General features: G+C 42.1%; 2 protein-coding genes across 4 annotated transcripts in view; both read left to right on the forward strand.

The window, feature by feature from the left end:
- The window catches only part of pdcd10a (programmed cell death 10a), a 23,983-nt gene extending 5,297 nt beyond the window's left edge, over window positions 1-18,686 (forward strand). For 2 of the 3 annotated variants that reach the window (XM_085130262.1, XM_085130261.1), the window contains 6 exons: window positions 15,294-15,347; window positions 15,544-15,661; window positions 16,250-16,376; window positions 17,145-17,223; window positions 17,334-17,416; window positions 17,853-18,686. In XM_085130262.1, the coding sequence (XP_084986388.1) occupies window positions 15,294-15,347; window positions 15,544-15,661; window positions 16,250-16,376; window positions 17,145-17,223; window positions 17,334-17,416; window positions 17,853-18,000 (609 nt within the window). In that variant the 3' untranslated portion in view covers window positions 18,001-18,686. The remainder of the gene's footprint in view (window positions 1-15,293; window positions 15,348-15,543; window positions 15,662-16,249; window positions 16,377-17,144; window positions 17,224-17,333; window positions 17,417-17,852) is intronic. The other variant, XR_014868609.1, reaches the window with a different exon arrangement.
- Window positions 1,014-13,991, forward strand: LOC146504221 (uncharacterized). Its single transcript, XM_085131074.1, has 5 exons — window positions 1,014-1,079; window positions 1,179-1,241; window positions 1,340-1,402; window positions 1,510-5,954; window positions 13,967-13,991. The coding sequence occupies exons 4-5, from the start codon at window positions 2,056-2,058 to the stop codon at window positions 13,989-13,991; spliced, it is 3,924 nt and encodes a 1,307-aa protein (XP_084987200.1). The 5' UTR covers window positions 1,014-1,079; window positions 1,179-1,241; window positions 1,340-1,402; window positions 1,510-2,055.
- Window positions 18,687-20,441: the final 1,755 nt, after the last annotated feature.

Genomic DNA, 20,441 nt, shown 5'->3' on the forward strand with positions numbered 1-20,441 from the left:
GGAGTGTGAACCTTAAGGTGTGAAGCAGTTGTGTACTGAGGCTAGACTAATTTTATAAATCTGACAATATCTCAGCTTGCTGCGATGCATGCAATTTATTTTGAAAACGGCACAAGTGGGAATTTCTTCCGAATGGGTAATGTCGGCATGTTCACAAGCGTTTTATTTAATTTAACTAGTTTTCTTTCCAGGGTTGATGCGATCATTTTATTTAAAATCGGAATTACGCAATGTTGAACTAAGGCAAACCTGTCTAGACAAATGGTAGGGGGTGGGGTGTAGTAAGGTTGATGGTGGGAAACAGGACCTCCAGACTAGGTGTCTTTTGTCTCTTCGAGAACTCTGGGAAGTAGCTTGGGGAGTGTGAACCTTAAGGTGTGAAGCAGTTGTGTACTGAGGCTAGACTAATTTTATAAACCTGACAATATCTCAGCTTGCTGCGATACATGCAATTTATTTTGAAAACGGCACAAGTGGGAATTTCTTCCGAATGGGTAATGTCGGCATGTTCACAAGCGTTTTATTTAATTTAACTAGTTTTCTTTACAGGGTTGATGCGATCATTTTATTTAAAAATCGGGATTTCGCAATGTTGAACTAAGGCAAACCTGTCTAGACAAATGGTAGGGGGGAGGGTGGGGTGTAGTAAGGTTGATGGTGGGAAACAGGACCTCCAGACTAGGTGTCTTTTGTCTCTTCGAGAACTCTGGGAAGTAGCATGGGAGTGTGAACTTAAGGTGTGAAGCAGTTGTGTACTGGCATTGTTCCTGGAGAAGGTATTTAACCGAGACCTATGCGAAGCTCAGGGTGAACTCACCATTCGTCGCGACAACATTACTTTCTTTGAGACCATCAAAACTATCATCGTTCTTTATAACATGGACATCTTAAGCGGTAAGTAAAACAAAACCTATTATTGTATTTTTAAAAGTGTTATGTTAACATATTATAGGATATTCAAACTATCTTTTTCCTAAAACAAAAGCTTAATTTTCAGGAGTTCGGGAGAACGCCACAGCACCCTTTTCTTTAGAAACGGGGGATTTTAAAGATGGAACAACATCTCTAACAGGCACAAGGTGTGTACAGAATTACGCGATTTTTAATCGTATGTATGTTTTAAGGTTGCGATTGTTTTAAATTATATAATAACAGAGTTTTTCTTTGATTTGTTCCAGGGTTAACAAACTGAGCAGGAAAACATTCAGACACCGCGACCACAGAGCCAATCCTTACAAAAGGTATGTATACAACGGGGTGTATAATTGTGTATTTAAAAAACAGCAAATGGGTTTAAACAATTCCAAATGTTCTAAAACCGACCGTTTTACACATACAGAGCCACGCCAGAGAACCTTATGTGCGGAGAACCAGGGCCGTCAGGAATAACGCACACTACAAGGTATATATATATATAAATTAGATAAAAAGAGATAGAGAGGGAGACACGCTTATTCTGTTTGAAATGGGTGCTTGTATAAATGTTTTAACACATATCTATCTTCACAGACTGCAGCACAGTACCCCTCCACATAATGATCAGGACACCGTACTCCAGACGTTTTTGGAATGTTTAAGCAGTATCGACCTCCCAGAACAACAAAAACCTGGACCTTTGTGCAACAGTGGAGAATCAGAAGCGATCTTCATCAGCGGTCCTGCAACACCCCCGAGTGAGTGCTTGCCTCGTGATTTCTCTGATGTTTTTGAATACAGTATATCAGATTTCGATCTTGTTCATATACCCACCCCACCAGAATGTGTCAGAAATAGCATTGATTCACACGTAGATTTTGAAGACGACGGTATAACAGACTCTCAAATATCAGCGGCGTATGATGCTTACATGAAGGTTTCAGACGCTCAACCTGTTGAACAGAGTCATATAGCTTCATTAGTTGATAAATTATGTTTGATTGAAGCTAGACTCAATCAATACCACCAAGAAGCACAGATACAAAACCAACAGTTTATCAAATTCATAAAAAAAGTGTGTAGTACATTAGACATCATCTGCAGCAAAATTTCAAGTCCCTGACTTTTAAAATCCAGACCATGGACCCTCCAAATAAATTATTTAAACATAATAACGGAACCTCCAGTCCTGTTAGATGTTTTGACTTAGAGGCTTTTATGCAGTGGGCTGAAGAAACAGATAACAAATTAGACAATTTTATAGCTAGACTTAATAGTGTGCCTGCATCAGCCTCATCTGATACACATCCTCGTCAGACTGTTCCTACGCCTGCTATTGCTGATGGGTCTATTGTTGTTGTTAATAATAGTGGTAGTACATCAGGTGATGCTCGGACCACTGTTGTTACTGATGCTAACCGTATTGCTGCTGCTGCTGCTGCTGTTATTGAGTCTGTTACCGCTTCTACTAGTACTACAGACGCACATGCGTGTCCGGGCACCGCTGCAACACCACACACCCCCTCAGTCATTGTAAATTTCTCACAAAGTGATACTATCGTGATTGAGCCCGTTGTGCAATCTGGATCTGGCAGGCGCTCCCAGCCACACATTAGAGAGATACCTAATTTTAATGCTCGCGAATTGCGTGAGCGCCTTGATTTTAGGGGTATAAGTCTTGATCATCCAGAACAAGTACCTGCGCGAGTGCGCGAGTGCTTAGCCAATGTGGTAGACCGAGCTGTGGATGGATCTCAACAGGGCAGCGTTCTAAACGTAGTCCTGCGTGGCCCCTCGCTGGCTTCAGATGTTCAGGCTGTTTTAAACGCTGATGATCGGTATGATCCGGAGCTGTTTCTCGATCGAATTGCACAAGTTATGCAGAGTAATGATGAATCTATCGGTGATGATGAATTAGAGTTTATTGTCACGGTAGCTCAGAACAGTAGTGGTGGGGCTCGCTTAAGACTGGCACAAATCCCTTATGATGAGATTCTCTCAAAGAAAGGCAGACATTTATACACACCAAACAACACACACAACAATTTGTGCTTCTCCCTATGTATAGCACATTCATTAAACTCATCAGCCTCTGAGCTAGAAAAACTCGCTACAGCTAAACGGATGCATGCTGAAGTAGGTCTATGCGACAAGCAGCAAGTATCATTCACAGATGTCAGTAAATTTGAGAAGCACTTCAACATTAAGATTGTAATCTATTACCACACAGAAGGGCGTAAACGCCTGGAATGTTTTTTCACACATGAAGAGCCAAACACAAACACGTTGATGATGTATCTCCATAATCAACATTACCACATGATTTTAAACCCAACCGCTTTTCTTGGTGCATCCTATGTGTGTAATTTCTGTTACAGTACATATAATTCACCATTACATCATTCCTGTAAACATAGATGTAACACATGTTATACACTCTGTCAACACCACAGGGGTCCCACAGTGAAATGCAGCGACTGTAACCGCATCTGCAAATCACAACACTGTTACCAGCAACACAAATTACCAGAATTAAAACACAACATGATCCCCTGTGATAATATGAAACATTGCATGCACTGTGGCACCACATATAAAGAATCCAAGAAATCGCCACACAGATGTGCCCAGCCTAGATGCGAGCACTGCCGCGAGCCTAAATTAACCGGAGACTCCGACCATCAGTGTTTCATACAGCCTGTTGAAAAACAGAAGCCTACCGATAAATACATTTTATATGATTTCGAGACTAGGTACCACAACGGTAAACACGAGGCTAACTTTGTGTGTGCGTCTGATCTGAAGGGCAATAAGTTCACATTTAACACATTAAAGTGTGTGGAGGCGTTTGTGCAACATTACAGACGCCCAAGGTTTCGTGGGTACACTTTCATAGCACATAATGCATCTGGCTTTGACAACTACATACTCCTCGAGTACTTTGTCAGACAGTGCATAACACCTAGTGTCATAATGAGCGGCAGCCGTGTGATTTTGATGTATGACAGGGACTATGACCAGCGATGGATTGATTCGTTCAGCTTTTTGCCCATGGGCCTTGCCAAAATACCCTCTGCTTTAGGTTTTCAAGACCTGCAGAAGGGCCATTTCCCACACAGGTTTAATACGAGGGATAATGAGCATTATGTGGGCCCGTACCCAGACCCCTCCTTCTACGGCTATGAGTACATGTCTGAAAGCGATAAGGTGCGATTCATGGAATGGTACCAGGTTGCCTCACAGAATCCCTTTGATTTTCAGGCTGAACTCAGGCGTTACTGTGTTAACGATGTTGATGTCCTGCGTAAAGCATGCAGCATTTATCGTGACACGTTACTGGGTTGTACACAAGTTGATCCATTCATGTATACCACCTTGGCTGCATTTAGTATGGGTGTGTATAAAACGCTGTTTCTGCCTAGAGACACGCTCGCTCTCACGTATGACGGGGCATACGTTGAGCAGAATAAGACGTTTTCTAACGTCTCTATCGAATGGCTTCAATACGTGTCCCATACCACCAACAAAGTGGTAAAACATGCTCTCAGAGGAGGCGAACAGAGGGTTGGACCGTATTTTGTGGACGGTTTTGACCCCACAAGTAATACAGCTTATGAATTTGCAGGATGTTTTCACCACGGCTGTGTTAAATGTTACCCCGAGAGCGAAGTTAATCCTGTCAGCAAAGCATCCTATGGACTGCTGCATCGCATGTTTTGTGACAAAGTTGATGCACTGAGATCACAACACAGTGTGAGCGTAATAGTGATGTGGGAATGTGAATGGGCTGGCTTGAAGCAGACAGACCCTACAGTTGTGGCTTTCATGCACACATACAGAAAGCCAGAACGCATGAATCCCCGAGACGCTCTTTTTGGAGGTCGCACAAATGCTATAAAGCTGTACCACAAGACTGGTTGTGATGAAAAAATATTTTACTACGACTTCACCAGTCTCTATCCCACAGTGCAGTCTAAAAAAGACTATCCTGTAGGACACCCTCAAGTCATTTACACCAACTTTGACAAGATAGAAAATTATTTCGGCTTTGTTAAATGCACAGTGCTCCCCCCTAAGGGTCTTTTTCACCCCGTCCTTCCCTACAGGTGCCACGGAAAACTGATGTTTCCACTCTGCAGCATGTGTGCTGAAGACCAAAACCAGCATACTGCATGTGGGCACAGGGACAGTGAGCGGGTATTGAAAGGCACTTGGGTCTCATTTGAGCTTGAAAAAGCTGTTGAGAAGGGATACAAGGTTCTTGCTATTGATGAGGTGTGGCATTTCCCCAATAAGACCGACACATTGTTTAAAGACTATGTGAAAGCCTTCCTAAAACTCAAACAGGAGGCCTCGGGGTATCCTGAACACGTCAAGACACCTGACGAACAGAAGAAGTACATAGACGAGTATTATGAGAAGGAGGGAATAATGTTAGACCCATCCAAGATTTGTGTAAATAAAGCTGTTCGTAACTGTAACAAGCTGTTGCTAAACTCGTTATGGGGTCGTTTCAGCATGAGGTCAAATATGGCATCATCTGAGCTCATTACAGACCCTTCCAGATTTAGCCAGCTAATGTTTAGCGACCAGTACGACGTGCGTCAGTTTTGTTTCATCTCTGACGACGTCGCAATGGTGCAGTGGCGGCATGCTGATGGTAGAGCTTCCCGTGTTAAGGACGTTAATGTTTTTGTCGGGGCCATGACCACTGCACACGCCAGACTCATGCTGTATGATTTGCTAGACAACTTGCAGCAGCGCGTGCTGTATTGTGACACGGACAGTGTCATTTTCACGGCACGCCCTGGCGAGTGGATGCCTCCTCTAGGTCCGTTTCTGGGGGATCTCACAAGCGAATTAGACTGTGGAGAGGGTGGTGTGGAGGATTACATAGCGGAATTTGTTTCCGGTGGGCCAAAATGCTACGCGTATCACACATCGTTGGGCAAGACCCAGGTCAAATGTAAAGGCGTGACACTGAACGCACTAAACTCAAAAGTTGTCACCCATGAATCCTTGAAAGGTTTAGTCCACAAGTTTGTAACCAATCAGACATCAGACGCACACCTAGTTGCCGTGTCTGATAGCATCAGACGCGATAAAAAGAAGCTTCATTTGAAGAATAAAACCATTGTGAAAAAAGTTAAAGTTGTTTACAATAAGCGCCGTGTGCTCCCAGACTATACAACCGTACCTTATGGATTTTAAATTAGAACAGGGGTTTGACGCCCGGTTGCAGCACCCGTTCAGTATGGTGGTCAGCGGTCCCAGTAACTGCGGCAAGACTTTTTTTGTTAAAAGCATAATTGAAAATTCTTCCCGGATTATATCATGCAGCATTGACAATATTGTATATATATACTCATGCTGGCAGCCATTATATGACCAGCTTCTTAAGATAAGAGACATAAACTTTGTTAACGGTATACCCGAATCTCTTGCTGATGACACCCTTCTTCCTGCAGAAAAGTACAATTTGTTAATTATAGACGATGTAATGAACGATGCAGCTAACAATTTAGAAGTTCAAAATGTGTTCACAAAGTATGTGCATCATAGGAATTTGAGTTGTATATATCTAGTTCAGAATTTGTTTATTCAAGGAAAATCCAGTAGAACCATTTCCTTGAACACTAACTATCTAATATTGTTTAAAAATCCGAGAGATAAATATCAGGTTATGCTTTTAGGTAGGCAAATGTTTCCGGGTAATACTAAATATTTTATAGAAGCGTTTAATGATGCCACATCCACAACATACGGGTATCTTTTAATAGACTATAAAGCTAAGACCCCGGACTATTTAAGACTCAGAACAAATTTACTATCAGAGCGTCCGGTTGTTTACATTCCAAAACAAAAATCAGCAAAGAGGTGAAAGGATGTCATCACGCATGCGGAGGAATCTGTCTCTGTTGGAGATGATATACAGGGCTCCTCCTACTCTACGCAGAGTTATTATTAGTAATTCAAACTTAGATTTTATCAATGCGCTGTGTGAGATAGCCTTTAATGTATTGCATGGTAACATACCACTGACCAATCAGCAGTACAAACAGCTGAAAAAGAAAAAATCAATAATCAGACTGATTGCAGACAAAAAAATAAAAACTTTGAAAAAGAGAAAGACAATCAACCAATCTGGAGGGTTTTTACTGCCGCTATTAGGGGCTGCAATCCCTTTCATAACCAGTCTGATAGCAAACAGGTGAAAATGGAACATGTGCAAAAGATGTTTTTGGTACCCCAACACCAGTTGGACTTAATAAAGCAACAGCAGCAGCAGCAGCAGCAGCAAACAGACAGCATCAGACAACAGTCTCAGAACGAGTTGGACAAGGAGATGTTACAAGTGTTACAAGATTCTGACATAGATGTGTATGAGAAGGCTAAAAAATACAGCGATATTCTCCAAAGATACCTTACCCTTGTGAGACAAGGTGCCCGTGAAAAGAATGTATTGTCTTTATCATTACCTGAACAATTTAACAGGGATGTGCAACCCCAGTCGACGGACACATCGCCTGTTCATGGTGATGCAGGGGTGAGGGATCTTGTTGCGGAGAATGTTTTAACATACATACCTAAAAGGTGTAGGAGGAATGCAGAACTTATTCTATCAGCGGTGAGCCGTTCGCCACACTTGATCTCTTACAACGACAAAGGCGAAATTGTTGTTGATAAACACACCATCCCTGGTTCACACATTTATGATCTAATTAAAGGCGTCACAACCACACACGCACCCTCTGAGGGTTTGAGACCTATCGGCTGGACAGAGTTTTTAAAAGCTGTCTCAGATTTAAACGTACCGTTATCAGCCATATCTAACACAGGCATACGTAAGACCGTCGCCATGTATAAAACCGATCACACACTGTCTGAAGACCCTGGTTTTTTAAAACACACACCAAAAAAGATCACCCCTGGTGGACCGCTGCGACATAGTACACTAAAAAAAATAAAGAATAAAAAAAACAAATTAAAGGGGGGTCCTGTAGAGTGGTTGGTTTTTTGAATTCAGGTTTTTTCTTATTGCACCTGAAATTGTTTTTCTGCTAAAAATATTTGCTGTTTGGTGTTTTTTCTACTGTAATGTTTTTTTTTTCACTTATTGCTGCTAAATTGTTTTGTTTTGTTTTATTTTATTACTGTTAAATATATTATGTCTTTATTATTGTTAAATATATGTTTTTCTTTTTTATTACGGCTTAATGTTTGATTTCTTTTATTTATGTTTAAACAATGTATGTTGTAAATCTATATATTTATATACGAGATTTGATAATAAATACCATTGACTCGATTATCATGCTCTCATGTTGTTTTTATTATTCTCATTAGTACATGTCAGTATCCGCATTGCACACACACGTAATCACTGCATACAGCAACAGGTTGTATGTTGTTGACAAATCGACACACCATAGCATCATTACAAATTAAATCAGACCCATACATGTTAAGCACACGCTCATAAGATACACCATTTTGCACATGATATAAAAAAAATACACAATGTTGACCGCATGTGATGGAGAAGTCGTTCTGCACTTGTTTTCCTGAATATAAAACAGTGGAACAGTTTTTTAGAAGAAACATCTTTATTGCTGGGGGGAAACTGTCTAACGAGTGACCAAAACTATCAAAAAAATAACCGCGTCTGTCTCTCGAAATATAAACAGCAAGCCAATGTTCCCCGGGCATCGTAGAAGGGTGGGTGTTTACAATACTCATAGCAGGGAGTCTTTGAAGCCGTTCAGTGGTTAGCTGATCATAGGCTAACACGCCTAGGAAATGTGTGTTTTTATTGATAATGCTGCCGATCACGGCTGATAGTTCTATAGTGTTCATGACCGTTTTTGTCTCAATAGTAGTCCAAGAGCACCTGTCTCATGTTAGATATTTCAATGACTGAATCAAATACCGAATAACACAAGAGGTTCACTGTACGGGGTAGTGGATTTCTGAAACGGGTTTCCAATCTCACGTTCCCAGTTTTAATTAACGACACATTCCCTGAATGTCCTTCGTCAGCTTCCAGATTGAAACAGAATAAAGTGTAGCCGTTACCAAAGTCCGCACGCGTAATAGCTAAAGATCTATCCTTTAAATGTCTTCCTGTGGTTTGTATCAGCTGGTAAAATTCTCTGGTATAGTGTTTTCTCTGGAAATTGGGCTGGAATGGTTTAGCAGGATAAGCCTGACTATCAGCATATAAAGACATAAATTCTATATCGCAGTTTTCAAAATGAAATGGATTACGCTGGTAGGAGCCAGTGTATGCTTCATTGTCTATAAATGCAATGATCACAAATTTAGGTATCCTACCCATAAATAAATTGTCATTTGTTGATATTCTAGCCCCTGCAGGTATGGAGAAGGTCTTTAAAGACACTCTGTCTACCGTGTATTTTGCGTTTGCATGGTGCAATGCCTTGCTGTGTGCAAGTCTGACGGTCGGTGATACACTAACTTTCTTGACAAAGAGACTGGCTGAGACAATTTTAACTCTGTATGCATTGGCATCCGCTGTCATGAGAGCAAATTCGTCTTTAGAGCGCACAAATTTCAGTGACAGGTCGATTCCATTAAGTAACAGTTTTTCTTGAAAAAACAGGTCTGCATGTACTGGTGCAATCAATTCAACAATACTGCTATTTGCTGTGTAGCCACCTCTGGTCACCAGGCCCTGGTTCTCTCCTTCTATAGATGTGTCATTCATGTGTGATGATGTATCCTTACAGAATAACCCGGTGCTGAACTGTGTGTCTAAAGTGTCCTTATTATAATTGATAAGACATTCTATCACACCTCTGTATGGATATGTGTTGGATGATTGACTAATGAGCCGGTCTCCCAAATTAACATCAACTTGACTAAATATGCTGCATCCAGGATAATTAATAAATCCTACATTAGCGTCCCTAGCCAGGTTTGAGCCATCAGCGTTTGTGATTCTCACACGTGTGTAGATATATGAGTCATTTAGATCCAGGTAATCTTCACCGGACGATGAGATGTAAAACTCGATCGGCCCTCCATCAGTGATTGCAGATACAGGTGGGATTTCGATAAATGTACTTTTCTCAATGCTAGTCTGTGTGTAGGGAACAGTAAACAGGTCCAGCTCTGTTTTTACACATTCTCCAGAATGACTGTGTAACAGTGCCATTTAGAATATGTCAAACGCTGCAGTTTTAGAACGACTGGTTCTGGGTCTTTTCACTCTGCGTGGCGGTGTCCGTTTGCTAGCTCTCCTGCTAGGTTTTGTGGTTTTACGCTTTTTAGACAACGGTTGCCCTGGGGGTGGGGTCTTAGATGGTCTGGGCGTATACACATACAATCCGCTACCGTCCTGCTTAGTGGTTGAGGGTCTGGTTATGTTGGTTATGACATCAGACACTATGCCCGATGCGGCTGTTTTTAGGTGTGGTTTGACTATGCTAACTCCTTTTTTAAACAGTGGTACAGCAAATCTAAACAAGCTGCGGAACAAACCACCCAGCCCTGACCCATATTGCGTACTGGTCCCAACATACCCTCCGAGCTCTCCACCAGCCTGTGATAAGTAGTATTTTACATATTTTGAGTCATCAGTGTTGTAGACGGCCATCCTTTTTTTCAAAAATGCTGGGTTATCGGTCGGAAGTGTAACTTGACAAACACCTTGCCGTATAAAAAGGGTATGTGTTGATTTCGATCGTCTTTCAAATCAATTTCTATGTCGTCGATCAATGTCTTTGACACAGGTGTGTAGTGTGGGCTGTCAAATTGTAGAATAGGCAAGCGGCGGTCATCGTCCGTGATATTTATAGCTCTTAATAGCCTCGCGTGGGCGTCACCCACAAGCTGGTAATCAACGATATCTGCATAAATAAAGATGTTATATTTTCCCCCGTATATGTCTGCGGGGTGCGGGGCATATGTGTTTTTATAATGAAGTACAAACGGCTCTCCTGTTTCGAATCCTAGGATTTCCGCCAGTCTCCCTCTAAATGTGAGAATAGTGCCCCTAGGTCCCATAACACAGGCATGGTTAGTAACTGTGTTGTATTGCATTTTAAGGTCTCCAGTGGTTTGGTACTGCTGACATTTAAAATTAAATTCTTTTATTATCTGTTCCACAGATGCATAATGACCCACAGACAGTTCGATCATGGTTACGGCGATGGTTCCATCTTTGACTGGGTCATGAATTTCCACTTGCGAATCTGATTGTGGAAAAGACATCCATATGCGTGGGTACTGTATCTCTATAACAGCAACCTCATACGGCTGATCCAAAACGATAGGTTTTGCTAGCTTTGTTCTAAAATTAGATATCTTATTACCCGGGTAAACATGCGCCGAAGCATTCGAGAAGAGGCTTACATAGAAGCCTGCATTGTTGTTGTTCTTTTTATTCATGCTTTCTCCGTCTATGCTCAGTGTTAAATGAATGTGTGTAGAGCTGTGTCATCTGAGTTAATTACGCCTCAACGATGTCTTTCTCTGGAATCCACGAATTAAAGCTGTCGGGCCATCCTAGCCATTTCACTAGCACATGCTTTTTCCGACCCACTTTTTTTCTAGCCAATATGTTTTCAATTTTAAATGTTTTGTTTTCATCAACAACCACACGTTGTATCTCAGGCTCATAAAATGACCCTTTCAATACCTCTCCAGCTAGATCCGCTAGTCTGTACACTGGGGGCTGTCTCCCTATACGTTCCTTGACTGTGAAAATCTCATCGGTGTAGGTCTGCTCGTATCCTTTTCGAAACTTTCCTCTCAGTTTTGATATTCGTACAGTGTCGCCAATATTAAATTTAAAGCACAGTTCCCTCTGAGGCCTCGTTTTGTACAGCGCGTTAAACACCGACTTCTCATTATCCTTATTCACCTCTGCCGGAGCCATTTGGATAGATCTGTGATAAGCATTGTTATATGCTTGTGTGAGATCTGGTATGACATCTACATATCTCCGGGAGTTGGCTGATGTTAAGTACTTCCACATTCTACCCTTGAAGCTACGATTGAATCTCTCGACAATACTGCATTTAACCTCGCTAGCTGTTGAGAAATGCTTGATATTATATCGCTCCATTAGGTGTTTAAAGGTTGTATTATAAAACTCTTTGCCTTCATCTGTTTGTAGTTTCACAGGGATCCTACCCTCACTAAGTATATCCTCAAAAGCAGCTGATACAACATTCGCTGTCTTGTTTGTTAGGCATCTAACCCATGCGTATTTTGAGAATACATCTATACATGTTAGCAGATATCTCACATTATCATTATCTGACACATATTCACACATGTCAACCAGATCGGCTTGAAACTGTTTGTCGATCCCTGTCACCAATACTCTATTTCTGGGGAAATGGATCCTCACAGGTTTATGGAGTGTGTAAGTGTCGTCTTGTTCTAAATAATGTTTGACCTGAGATATTGGAGGTGTTACACCTGATGCCTCCCCTGCCGCTATACGTAGCTTATTTAAACTGGCCAACCCCGCAGGATGGGCTGGATCATGATATATTTTATGCAATGTGCTTTCCATGACTGTGCAAACCACAAATGACTAAGAAGTTGGTGTTAACACGTCTTTTTATTTAATTTTCACACAGACACAATCACAGACAATGGATACTTGAACAGCACACATTAAACCAGGTGTCTCCCACCCCAGTAGTTTCCAATCATGCGGAGCATGGCTGGTTTAACACGTCGGGCGCAAGTACTTGCTTCTAGCAGGTCCACAATGTTGTCATTAATGGCGCATACTATATTTCGCTCTGATCTCAGTTCACACATGAGGTGTTCTGCAACTCTGCGGATTTGTGTTCCAGTCCCATCTGTGGTGTTTGAGCGTACAAACAGCTGGATGGCTGGGATGAATCGGTCAGTCTTGAGCCTTATCATCACATCGTCATAGTAGGTGTCGAAGAAATACTCAGACAATTCCTGCAAGCAGCTGTGTTGCACCTGACTGGGGTGGCCTGTTTGGCATCCGTAACATGTCTCTTGTAGAAACTCATTCAGCGCCAACATCAACAGGTGGAGAGTTGCGAGTTTGATGTCGATTACAGTTTCCTCCCACAGGTCTGATATGAGGGGGTCCTGTGAGCATGATGGTGAGGGTGGTGGAGTCTGGGGGGTCGGGATTAGCAGCCCTATTGATGGTGACTCTGACAGGTCCCACGACGGCGAGTCATTCTCTGTAAAATGAAAACCACAAGCTCTTAATTTGTCACATAGATACACACGCAACCCCACACACACCCCTCACATTAAACCTACCAGTTTATTGTTTAGTTGTCGGAAGGTCTTATGATTTTAGGTTTGCACAGGGTAGCAGGCAAACCAGTCTTCGGACAACTCGCCAGATCGTCAAAAACAAGGCGTTTTCTAATACTCTCGTACGCAGTGTTGAGTCTGTCCCTCTTGATCGCGTCGTCAATCTGGCTAAACAGACGCGACAAACCTCTCCAGTCGCACCACTGTATAAAAAACAAGTCCTTAAACCATCTTGTGCGCTCTTCAAGGTTTAGAGGGTAAGGATTTAACCTCCAGTTTTCAAGCCCTCTGGAAGCAATAAGACTATCCCTGTCATCACATGCACTGAGAAAAATAAAGTCTTCAGGGTTGCGATTGAAACGATCAGCCTCAACCCTGTAAAGCTCAGGGCCTGATGCACTGTTCCACTGGGAAACATACAGCACCTCTGGGAAGCCCACATTGTCCAGGTCCGCACACACTACGGTCCGGAAGAGCTTCCAGTTTTTGGTAGAGATGCTTTGGGGTTCCCCCCAAAACAATCCCTCGCCACAATCTACACTAAGCACAACTGTCCCTTCGGTATATTTAATGGTATACACATACCCTTCAGCGCCGCGATATTCTAACTTAAATACAGTCCCATCTACGGCATTTTCACAGCGTTGCTTTTTACGTTGAGGACCCCGGCTGCATACTCCTGTAGACATACCTAGAGCGGCTGTGGCATGGGCGATGTCCTGGCTGGGTGTCATGGTTGATACAGATGGTATTCTGTGCTCCTTAGGTCGGTGAGTCGTTGGGGTCCTTAGCGCGATGTGTCTGTGCTCCTTAGGCCGTGGCGGTGATGGTCTTAGAATGTGAAAGGATCACTTTTATACCTATATAACCTAAGCCATCCCACTAGGAGGAGTCGATACCGCCCAGAGGGTGTGTTTTCACACCTGAACGCGCATGCGCCGAGCACATCTGAACGCGCATGCGCACACGCACGAATCCGACCAAACGGGGTGGGAGGTGTGGGGTGGGGGGTGAGGGGGGTGGGGGGGGGGGGGGGGGGGTGGGGGGGGGGGGGGGGGGCAAAAAAAGTGCAGGTGTATTACTACTATTGTTTTAATTCTTTTATTGTCCTATTTTTGTTTTATATTGTTTTTATTGTATTACATTGTTGCTTTTTAATGCCATTTTTATATTGTTAAGCACTTTGTGCAGCATCGGCTGTTTGAAATGTGCTATATAAATAAACTTGACCTTGACCTTAAGCCCAAAAAGGCTGCTTTTGTTTGCATCTAAAAAATAATGAAACATATTAAAAAAATCTTTCAGCTCTTTACATTATTTTTCAGTCGTTGAACTGCAAAAAAAGCAGTCAAAAGCCCCAATATCAGCTAATAGCCATGTTTCACTGATATACTGGTGCGCTGCTGTTTTTTATTTGCCCATTATCATGTCTTTCATTTATGTCTTTTGTTATTTAGCATTTGCTTGTGGATTTCTGAGTATTAAGGGGGGGAATTTGTGGTAAATAAAGAGGAATTTAAAAAATGTACATGTAAACATAACAAAAATTTAAAACCCATTTGGTTTTTTTTGGTTTTTTTGGTTTTTTAAAAAGCAAATTACTGGTTAACACAAACCTACTCGGCAGTTATCCCCTGGCTTAAATTGGTTTCTGCAATTAGCTAATTTCAGCTTTTGTCACACCTGATTGCTCTCATTGTTTTTCTGCTGTGCTTTCAAGGTGTTATTGTTTACAGTATGAAATTATCTTATTGAAAAACGATCAATTTCACGGTGCGCAAACCAACAAGCAGCGATCTGGAGCTGAAGAAGCAAAGACCTGCCTGATGCCAAAATATCAGCTCAGAGGAACTGAATGCACTTCGATTCTTTCGAGGTTAACAATAGAATCCAATTCAGTCCACACAGATTTTCACATCTCAGCATCATTGTGTCCTCTTTTAACATGGTGGGATCCTTAGCTTTCATGTACTTTTTACAGAATTACATTTCAGCACAGACGAGAGGCCATGGTAAGAGCTAAGCTGTGTGAGTGTGAGTGTTAGTTTTTACCGCTGGCTTATTCTTGTGTGTTTGTGTATTACAACTTGCAGTTGGAGAAGATCAATTTATCAGCAGCGCAGACCTTGAGAACAGCTTTTATAAAGGTAAAGTTTTCTCTTAAAGTTTGTTTGCTTGCATTTCAACTGCCATCCTTCTTGTATCGACTCTGCCTGTACCCTTCACTTTGTAAATCCTCTTTACAGCAGCTTAGTGATTTATAACTTTGATTATAGTTTTATTTTCGCAAAACACAAAGGGTGACTGTGAGTCCTCAGCAGCTGCATGTTTGTGTGTCTCAAGGCAGAGAAGGAGACCCCGGGCCTTACCCAGGACGTTGTTGTCAAAATATTGGAAAAGAAGAAGTTAAAAATTAACTATAACGAGGCTCTGCTTCGCATGGCTGGAGATGATATGCAGGGTAGGTTTGGTTTCTTTTATTTGGTTTCTTTTTTTGTACTCTGCTGTAGACCAGAATGTGCACTTAAAGATGAAAGCTGTGGGAATACCAACTTGGTTTTTCTTTGGTTTCTGTGACGGCCCAGTGCTGCTGCAGCACAGATATCCACTGGGGGGAGCTGTTTCCACACAAATCAACCCCTCTGTCTGCTTTCAGTTGTTCCCTTGTTTCTGTCTGTAATTGAATTCCTTGTGCCGAGTGTACAGTGATTGATGGTAGTAATGAATTCACACACACACACAGTGGATGAATTTTAAATGTACCTCCTGCATGGCACATCCCAAGTTCTACCTTAATCTGGCTTTTCACTTAACAAACTCAACACGTTACTGTCCCTAACGTGTGTGTGTGTGTGTGTGTGTGTGAGAGTGCACACGCATGTACACATACTCCTGATGCTATGTTCATTTTTCACACTTGCACTGTAGACATAGGTTTTTAACACGTCACCAATATTAATTTCATGAGTTCTGCCCGGGTGCTGACGTGCCCATTGCTGCGAGGAGTTTGAGCTCTGTCTTTTGTTCTCTTCCTCTCGGTGTTTTTCAGAGTTGATGATTGACAGGAAAGAGCCAGAGTTCCAGGATCTGAACGAGAGGGCCCGAGCTCTGAAACACATCCTAAGCACCCTGCCTGATGAGATCAATGACCGAATGGGCTTGCTACATACCATCAAGTAAGACAGCTGTGTGTGTGAATGTGCACGTGTGTTGCAGTGTGACGTAAATCAGGTTCACTACTACGTGCAAAATTTCGATCAGATTAAGTGATTAAAGTAGCAGAAAACAAGCCCTTTTGACTTACAACATCTCGATGGTTGATTAAAAGTGAAAGAGTTGGCTTTTAGTAACTGTTCTCCAATTAATATTTCATTATATGCACTAAGACGCTGCCTGGCATTACATAGCTCTCATTTCTTTGATTCCAACTGGCCAACCGGAGCATGTCTTTGTTTCTAAGCCGTAAGATTCCTTTCAAAGGTTGAGCAGTGTGCACAGCAGTGATGGCGAAACTATTAACGTCCCTGTCCGCCGCGCTGCACGCACGCTATAGAGAGAAAGTGAGAGATGTTTCATCTTCTTGGCCCACTTTGCCATTATTTTGATGGAATTCAATACTCTTAGTGAGTCAGTGCTTAAGTTACTTACCCAGCGGAGGGCTTAGAAATGAAATCAATTCAAAGGGAATGCTAAGAAATTAAAGTTATGAAACGGCAGATTTCAAGTGCATGCGAGGGGAGAGGGAGGGAGAGAGAGACAGAGAAAGAGAGTTGAAGGTGAGAGCGTGTTTGTGAGAACAGGGGGAAGAAAGGGGAGACAACGAGCTGGATCAAAGGACTGTAGTTTCAGGGTATCAGTGCCTGATAAAAACAGACAGATTTGAAGATTTCTCTATATTTTTTTTTTCTTTCTAACATGCACTCACTTGTGTGTGTCATCCGCAGAGATGTTGCCAGTGCCATCAAGGAGCTGCTAAACACTGTTAATACTGTCTTAAGGAAATACCAACATCAGAACAGACGGGTAAGTGGATACATTAGTAAGTTTAAGAAAAAAAAAAAAGTGCCTGCGTGCACAAACACAGTTGCTGTGAAATAAGTGGAGCTGAAAGGCTGTCTGTATTTATTGGTTAGGTGGTGGAACAGCAGAAGAAAGAGTTTGTGAAATACTCCAAGAGCTTCAGTGACACTCTCAAAACCTACTTCAAAGATGGAAAGTAAGACACTGTTTCTAGTGTATTTTTTACCCCTTTTCTTTTTTTCTCCATCACATCTTCAACCTTTTCTCATTCGTGTCCGCACACATAGCCACCAACGCATTCACTAGTCGTACACACCCACCCACGCCTGCACACCTTGCCTGTTTGCATAGACGCTCACGCGCACACCCACTGTCACCCATGTAAATGGTGGTTGTTTGATCACAGGCCCGCTACCATCAAATCCACCAATGCTGAATAATTCCCTTGACCCACTTCCTGTGGATCCATCCTGGCTTGTGTTCTCTGAAGCCTGACATTCTCTATTCCAGCCAGATCAAAGTGTTCCCCGGATCAATCCTAATATTGTTGCCACGCTTTTCTGTTTTGTTTTTTTTTTCTCCCCGTGTGAGTGACACGTGTGTCCTTGTCTTTCTGTTCCGGTTGTTTCCAGAGCAGTAAATGTGTTTGTCAGCGCCAACCAGCTCACCCACCAAATCAACATGATAATGCGGGCCTTCAAGACTGGCGGCCCAGCGGCGGCGGCCCGAGAAGACGCGAAGAACAGACGCGCGCAGACACAGGAGAAGCGTTTTCATTAGAGAACAGGCGAAACAAGGCTTTTTAATTTGTAAAGGTGTTTTATTTTTTTATTTTTTGGGGGGGCTGTATAATTTATAATTCTGTGGCTCTGAGGGGAGATCAGGTAGTTTCGAGTTTCAAAGCAAGTCAGGCTGACAGTAATTGCTGGGGATTTTTTTTACTCTCTTTAATGTTGTTCTTTTATCAGATTCTTAAGTCAATATTTTCTACGCTCCCCTCTGCATTTTCCACTTTGTTCAGATTATGTCAGTGTTTCCCTTGTCCTTAAAAGTTTGGCAATTGCATATAAGTCCTTAAAAGTTATCATTTTGGCAATTACTAATATCCAGCCAATACGGTTTGTAGTTATTTGTAATTTGATTGATTTGCCAAAGACCAAGATGCCATCTTTAAATGTTTTGTTTTTGTTTTTTTGTTATTTTGGTCTCCCCAAGCCCACTGATTTACTGGAGATGTCAGTAGTTTCTAACCCTTTTTCTCTAGCTCCCCATAGGTATTATCTATATGTGCCATGTGTATATACATGTATACATAACTGGACTTCTCTCGCACTTAACCTTCACATGTTTACGCAGATGTCTCTGATTATCAACGTATTGTCTCTTTGTCACCTTCTGTTCAACTCCTACTCTGTAGTTTTCATGCTGTTTTCAAGGCCAGTAAAAATAAAATGAAGGGACCTGAACTTCCTTGAGAACTCTTAAAGAAGTCATGACGAGTTAAACCACTTTTCTTCTTCCTCTTGCAAATTAAAGAGTTCTGACATGTGAGAAAGATTTTTCCAAAAGTGGGTCTCTCTTCAGATTTGTATTGTTGTATGAGAGTGCTTCATTTTCGCTCAGTTGCCCTTGCATTCTCTTTTCTTCGACTGCGCCTCTTTCCTCCCAGAACTAAGAGCCATACCAATTTTTTTTCTTTCTCCTTCCCATTCCAGCAACTTCATTCTTCTCCCTGTATAATAGTGGATTTTCCATGGTGGATTTGTGGAGGGCTATTTTGGGCTCTCTGCTGGCTCCTACATGCACCACTGTAATCCAATTGTGATAGTGTTAATTTTTAAAGCTTTATTATTGAAATTGCTGAGACCTAATTTTCCGATCCTGTCACTGTTGACGGCCGTCATAATCAGCTAATTCGAGTTATTGAAGACCATTAAGTCACACACGGAGATTGGCCATGGTCACTGAAGCAGCAGGAAGGAAGGGCAGTGATTACATCTTTGTTGGATTTACTGTTTGATGCTTTCCACCATACGAGCTATCGATTTGTTTGAGTTGAACAAATCCCTGAGATACTTTGTTCTCTCTGTGTGCATATATATATATATATATATATATATATATGCATGCGCATCTGTGTGTGCATAGCAACAATTGACCTGCAGGATGCCTTCTCACAGGCATTTGAATGATGCTGTAAAGCTGTTTTGTGTGTATTTTATCTTTGTTCAGGTTCACGTTAGTATTTTTCTTTTATTATCAGCCGCCGTGGAATCTTTGTGTGAATCTGAGAATAGAAAGGATACACGCACACGCAGACTGACAATAGGCCTGGACTCACAAACTCTCACAACTCTTTTTGACTACTCGGTTGCCAGGAAACTTAGCCCGAGTCTTTAAGAGTGAAGGATAATAAAAGATTTGTTGTGTGTGTGTGTGGCCTCTGCCACTGTCTGGGCTACTGGGGGGCAGTTCATTAACTCTCTGTGGGTGTGTGTGCCTGCAGTCAGGGCTGTTGGTGTTGATTGCTTCATACACGTTGCCAGCTTAGAATAACCTCTGGACACAAACTTCAGCCACAAATCGGCCGAGTCTCCTGTAGACGAGAGGCAGCCATTGCTAAGACGGAATAGCCAGAAGGTGAGGATTTGTTTGAAATGTCACACATTTGAAAGTGGTGTTTCCAACACCTCAGAGCTGGACTCTTGGGACAACATACTACAGACACCCATGACAGAATGAGAGGTGAAATTGAATGGTAAGTTTGAATTTGTTATTAAGTGTAAAGTTGTGTTTGGTTTCACTGTTTGAACTTTGTGATTGAAAAGAAAACATGCTTGACTTGAGGTATGTGTATACTGGAAGGCCAGGTCTGCCATTACACAGGAGCTGAGATGCTTTGTTGACGGACAAGTTAACTGCATGTTCTTTTAAAAACTCAGAAGTACTACAGTGACAGTTTTGAGAGGACTAACTGGAGCAAAAGTGACCATCCAGGAAGAGGAGAGACAACCCTGATAAGTGTGTTTGCTAAAAGATTGCAAAAGGAGTCTTTCCCAGAGGTGGATGCATTCATAAGAAATGCCTCTTACCTTTCAAGCAGCAGCAATTTGGACGGCACATCAAGCTTTCTGTGTTCATTTTTCTTTATAGAGTTGCGTCTGTGCAGTCGCATGCAGACTGAAGCCAGCGGTGTGCCACAAAACAAGTCAGGATGTGGT

This window comes from Neolamprologus multifasciatus, chromosome 14 (assembly GCF_963576455.1).
Source record: "Neolamprologus multifasciatus chromosome 14, fNeoMul1.2, whole genome shotgun sequence".
Classification (NCBI taxonomy): Eukaryota; Metazoa; Chordata; class Actinopteri; order Cichliformes; family Cichlidae; genus Neolamprologus; species Neolamprologus multifasciatus.